The sequence below is a fragment of the Hordeum vulgare genome, chromosome 2H (genome assembly GCF_904849725.1).
Source record: "Hordeum vulgare subsp. vulgare chromosome 2H, MorexV3_pseudomolecules_assembly, whole genome shotgun sequence".
In the NCBI taxonomy this organism is placed as follows: Eukaryota; Viridiplantae; Streptophyta; class Magnoliopsida; order Poales; family Poaceae; genus Hordeum; species Hordeum vulgare.
In genome coordinates this window covers 593,676,465-593,682,570 of record NC_058519.1, presented here as the reverse complement: position 1 = coordinate 593,682,570, position 6,106 = coordinate 593,676,465, and the positions used below count along the sequence as shown (strand labels likewise).

The 6,106-nt window shown below is 46.8% G+C and overlaps 1 protein-coding gene across 1 annotated transcript; it reads right to left on the bottom strand.

Annotated features, from left to right (window-relative positions):
* Window positions 1-1,460: 1,460 nt before the first annotated feature.
* Window positions 1,461-3,328, bottom strand: LOC123427540 (putative cis-zeatin O-glucosyltransferase). Its single transcript, XM_045111614.1, has one exon. The coding sequence runs from the start codon at window positions 3,267-3,269 to the stop codon at window positions 1,866-1,868; it is 1,404 nt and encodes a 467-aa protein (XP_044967549.1). The 5' UTR covers window positions 3,270-3,328; the 3' UTR covers window positions 1,461-1,865.
* Between the last annotated feature and the right edge of the window lie 2,778 nt (window positions 3,329-6,106).

Genomic DNA, 6,106 nt, shown 5'->3' with positions numbered 1-6,106 from the left:
CGGATACTCTACGAAACAAAATAGAAACTATAATACATGCGAAGATGGTATAAACTTTTAAAATAACAAAGTGATGATTACGAAAGTATAAACTTAGTTTATTATGAAACAGAGGGAGTGTGTCCGATACTCTAGGAAACAAAATAGAAACTATAATACATGCGGAGATAGTATAAACTTTTAAAGGACAACGCTAGGGAGCGGCACCGCACCTGCGTCTTGCCGTGCGGTGGCTCAGTTAATCACCTTTCAATGCAAAAATTAACCTCCTATTAATCACCCACTACGTATCTCTCCCATGCATGCATGCGTGCAATGATATTATTATGTATAATGAAAACTGCTACATGCATGCAATGATGTCATCAAGATTTCTTTTGATTTTAAAATTTAAAAAGTTTTATTACAAAACCGTTAATTCAATCAATGATCCGCTTTCACTTTGATTTTCTCTCGACGAGTTCTTCGAAACTAGATCCCATGTCGACATGTTTCGTCAACTATTTTTTTTTATTCATACTTGCCACATCTTTTGACCCCACTTGCCATATTGTTAACCACTTACTTGCGTGAAAAAATAACTTAATTGACACTTTTTAATGTTTTTTCGTACAAAACCATGTAGCAGTTTTCATTATACATGATATAAAAGCATTGTCATAGGTTGTGTTTGCCAATTTAAATATGCAAACTTATCATATTTACGTACAACTTTGCAAAAAAAAAAACTATTTTGTGTGCTTGTTACTTTAACTATGCCGAGTTATCATATTTATAAATGATGAGCAAAAAAGATTTTTTTGTTACCGGTTTTAAATATGTTGAGTTGTCATATTTTTGCGCGTAATCGCCTAAGAAAGTTGTTTGTGCTTGCCATTTTGATTATGTCGAGATGTCATATTTATATGCAATTTCCAAAAAAATTGGCGATTAAGTTATTTTTTATCAGACAAGTAAGTATAACAAATGTGGTAAGTACGAGCAAAAAAAAATTGTCAAAACATGTCGACATGGGATCTAGTTTTGAAGATTTCGTCGAAACCAAGTCAACGACGAAAACGATCATCGACCGAATTAACGGTTTAAGAGATAAAAGTTTTTGAATTTCGATCATTTAAAACGAATCTCATAACGTCATTGCATGCATGCATGAGAAGAGAGCATGGAAGCCATCCAAAGATTTTTTGTTAATTCACATACAACTTCTTGACTGAACTATTGAAACGCACGACATGTCTGAAGATCGGAGAATCTATGATGGTAGTATGAAATGCAACGCTTTTAAAAACCGATTTTATGTTTGTTTCTCGACCAACCATGTGCCAATTCCTGCAATCTGAACACTTTGGTCAAACAAGATATTTTTCAAGATAGTCAAAGATGACATGAAGAATACGTTGGGAAAGGCAGGAAAGTCTTCTAATCCGTACTCCCCAAGGCCTGAAGACAGTGTCAACCGAAGAAAATATTGGGCCACTCATGTTTGTTTAGTACACTATTGTTTCAAAAATTGTGAAACGAAGGGAGTAGTAACACACAACCCAGAATTTCCTCTCAAGTTATAAAATTCAAGTTCAACTCAAAGTGCTCAAAGTTTAATTAAACGGAAGGACCCGATAAATCCTGAACGTTTGGATTTTCAGCATGTTATTTTGAACGTTTTTACATGGCAATTTTAGTTGACGTTAGGTGGCAGCTTTGTCTCAGTTAATTTACTCAAAAAATTATCATGTTTGCCAACCTCACGTGAACTAAAATGGTCATGAAAAACGTTCGTATTACATGCTTAAAATCCAAACCTTCGGGATTTATCACTTTCGAAACGGAAACTACGGGATTCAATGTAAAATGGCCATCATCATACATCACCTTGTCATGTATGCTATGAAGTCCTCCAGTTCCTTGTCGGATGATCCGCCCTGAGCCGCGGACGAACGGACGGCCTCCCCGAGCGCCTCTGCCCGCTGCCTCACTTCGAGCCCTTCATCGGCGACCATCATCGTTTCAATGGCCTCCTGTATGGTTGTCGCCGGTATCACCTCGCTGTGTTTCTCCCACGGCCTTACAAGCAGACCGGCGTTGAGGTAGCTGCACACCAGCTCCGCATCCCACGGCTGGTCAGAGTGCATGGGCCAGGCAAGAATGGGCTTCCCGTGGCTCATGCTCTCCATGGTCGAGTTCCAGCCGCAGTGGCTCATGAACGCCGCCGTGGCGCCGTGCGCCAGGATCTCCAGCTGCGGCGCCCACCCTGTGATCACCAGCCCCGTGCCTTCGGTCTGCTTGGTGAACTGGGACAGCAGCCTGGCGTGCCGGTTGTCGCCATCGTCTGTGAATATGTCGCCACGGTCGGCGTCACGCAGCACCCAGATGAAGCGCTGCTTGCTGCCGTGCAGCGCCGCCGCAAGCTCTGCCACTTGCTTCTCCCGGAGCGAGGACGTCGAGCCGAACGACACGTACAGCACTGATGACAGCGGCTGCTTGTCCAGCCAGTTCAGGCACTCGTGCCGCTGCGTCCTCCCCTGGTTCGACGCCGTCGCCTCGAGCAGCGGGTTCAACGGCCCGATGGCAAAGAGCTTCTTGCCGTCGCCCGCCATCTGCTCGGCAACAACGTCGACGAACTCACCCTCGAGCGCGCGGCACGTGTTGACGATCATGCCGGCGCCGTCCGAAATCGACTGTCCCACCATCGCGCGTTTGCTGGCGTAGTCCACGAACTCCTCGGACACGCAGACGGGGAGGTGCGTGAGGCCGTTGTCGCGCAGGAGCCGGTGCCCGGCGTCCATCCGCCCGACGATGGACGACACGGCCGTGCAGTACAACCCGAAAGCCTCCCCGTTGGGCAGCTGCGCCGCCTCCTCAGACGCGAAGGCGTTCATGAGGTCGTAAACGACGACGACGCGGCGGTGAGAAGCAGAGAGCTCGCGAAGGACAGCCGCGAGCGGAGCGCGCGCGCCCGCGGTGAAGGCCTCGAACATGGGCATGAGGTGGGAGGGGAAGGGCGGGGAGGCGGCGGGGTCCGGAGGCGGGGAGGCGTAGCTGGAGATGCCGAGGTCGTGGAACTGGATCGAGCGGAGCGCCTCGTCGTCCCAGCCGTGCACGCGCGCGCGAGCCTGGCGGACGTGCGTCGCTGTTGCCGCGTAGTGCACGTCCAGCCCGCGCGAGGCTAGCTCCAGAGACAGGTGCAGGAGCTGGTTGAGGTGGCCTTGCGCCGGGAACGGCACAGCTACGACGGCCACCGACCCCACTGGGTTCTTCCCCTTCCCTTCCATTCTCTGTATTGACTGTAAGTGGAGCCGAAAAGAATTGGACGTTGTGGAGCAGAGAGGAGTACGAGTTATGCAGTGAATGGCGGTTTCTTGTACTAGCCTCTACCGCAGTAGGTAAGTCCACTAGTGGCGAAACCAAAGCGCCAATGTTTTTTATCATCCATCAAACCAACTTTATGGGGACGGTCTATTTCGTCTCGTTGGAGTCCATACAAATATAAAAGTGCTGGCCCAACATGCGGATCCATAGCCATTTCTTGTCCGCTTTATATCTGTATGGATCCATTTCAGTCTCAAATTTAGAGCTGATTTGGATCGAAAGCGGACACTGAGCCGACATTTTTTTTTGCTCTCTTCGTCTGCATATGTTTGCTGCATGCGAGGTATGGCCTACCTATCATAGAACAACTTCTCTCTCTTACCTTTTCTCTTTGCTGCCCCATCCCATCCATCCACGCACCAACTCATCGATGATGGGCGTGACGACGACGTTCCCTCCAGGCCGACGACGCGAAGACCACAGATGCGGATAGCGAGCTTCTGCGCAGCGGGTATGACGAGTGGCGCGGCGAGACAGGTGTGACGAAGCGAGGCGAGCGGGCGCGACAGACCAGACACGTGCGGCGGGTGTTGCGGGCGGCGCCGCGAGGCCAGGCGGACGCGGCAGACGCTGCGAACAACTTGCCTGCCACCACACCAAGAGCAAAGGAGGAGGGAGGGAGGGAGTGGCAGGTGGCTGGCGCCGTCGGACGACGCGATGTGCTGCTGTCGGTGACGCAGACGCCGCACCGGCTGCGACGGAGGGCGCTAGTCACGTGGACGCCCGTGCAGGAGCTCAAAGAGGTGCGTGACCGGTCGAGCGCCCCGATGGCGCGACGCCTTGAGTGGTATGACCTCGTGGGGCTTGGCGTGGGCGGGATGCTTGGGGCCGGCGTCTTCGTCACCGTCTGCATCTTCGTCTCCACGCCTCTGTCCTCCCTTTGCTATGCCTAGTTAGCTGTTCACGTCCCTGTCGCCGGCGGCACCTTCAGCTACCTCAAGGTAACCTGTGGCTGGCCACGTTGTTGCTACCGCTGCGGCGCAGGGCGGGGCAACTTGCTACGGGGCGGGGCGAGCTGCTGCGGGACGGGTCGGGGCGTGCTGCGGCGATGAAGATGCGGAGGCGAGCTCGCGGGGGCGGGGCGAGGCGGCATCGAAGGTTGCTCACTAGGTGTTCGATCGAATGCAGCGGACATGTACAAAATGTGTCTGCCTTTCATTGGGCGTGTAGGACGATCCAAACGAAAAAACGGACATGAATAAGCGAACGGACAATCCAAACGAATAAAAAATGGAAAAAGCGTGTGTCTATTTGGGTCATTCAGTTAGAGTTGCTCTCACCTACTTGAAATTTCTTTTGCCATCACTCACCAATTCTTGATCCAATGGTTCAAAATAAATCACGCTATTGTTCATCTTGTTCCTCTCTTCCTTATTTCTCCTCCCAAACACCCCCTGCCTACGGCATCCTAATCGCAGATCTCCAACACCCGCGTGTGGCGGGCGGTACACAACCTTGTTGTGCCGCTCTCATCTCACCCCCCTCCTCCCCCCCTCCCGACGCCCCCGTTGTTGCTGGCCACAGCCCTGACAATCCCTTTGAATCGGGCACCAACCATGAAAACCTTCTGCAATCCCCTGCACCTCCATCCCTAAAATATATAATAGAGTACTAGCAATATGCTCATACGTTGCAACGGAATAATTACTATCAGGTTATGCAGGTGTGGCAGATATAAAAAAATACGAATCAAATGCAAGAATGACATAAGGATTTTTGAAATGTCATTTCACAAACTATATCTTAGTGATGCCATGATGAGATAAGGCACTTTTAAAATGTAATTTCAAAAACTAAAAATGTGATGCTCATAACGACTTGATTTGTTAAGGGATCACAACAAAATATTTTTTCGTCGAGCAAACTGTATTGAAGGACCCTGCCTGAGCTATACTGCTGAATGATGTGTCTCGCCTTAACTTAGCGTAGCGGTGTTTACCATAACTAGTATTGTGGTACGAGAATAAACATAACTGTGTATGAAAGCAAAATAGACATTTAGTCATTTTAATATAGTTTACAAAAACCTAGCCCATAGAAACTTGTGTCAATTTTGTTGGGCCTCAGCGTTGTACAAAATACGGAAATCTTTTTTACCCGATGCAAGGGAGATCTCCTAGTAAAAGCTTAATGTAAGCCACAGTTACTTTTGTTCAATATTCATGGATGTGTTTTAATGTTTGCGAACATTTTCTATAAGTTGATGGACATTTTTTTTTTCAAATTCTTGAATATGCTTTGAATACTGGATCATTTTAAAAAATCATGAACATTTTTTATTTCATGAAAATTTATTTGAAATCATGATTTTTTATAGTATGTGTGCATTTTCTGAACTCATGAACATTTTATGATTTTCCGAACATTTTCTGAATTCACAAACAGTTTATCATTTTCCTATTTTTTCCAAAACTCGCAACTTTTTTATATGCGAGGGACTAAATAAAATCATGAAACAACCTTTACATATCTCCTAATGCATAAGTGACAGTTAATTTTGTTCATTATTTATGGATGTGTATTAACTTTTCTGAAGATTTTCTAAAAGATGATGGACATGTTATTCAAATTCATAAATATGTTTTGAATATTTTTTAAAAATCATGAATATTTTTTATTTCATGAAATTTTATTTGAAATTATGATTTGTTTTATAATATGTGAGCAAATTTTGAAGTCATGTACATTTTATGACTTCCGAATATTTTTTGAATACACAAACATTTTATCATTTTCGTAC

Bases quoted from the DNA above. Each gene is read 5' to 3' on its own strand.
- LOC123427540 (XM_045111614.1), bottom strand. From the start codon at position 3,269: ATGGAAGGGAAGGGGAAGAACCCAGTGGGGTCGGTGGCCGTCGTAGCT.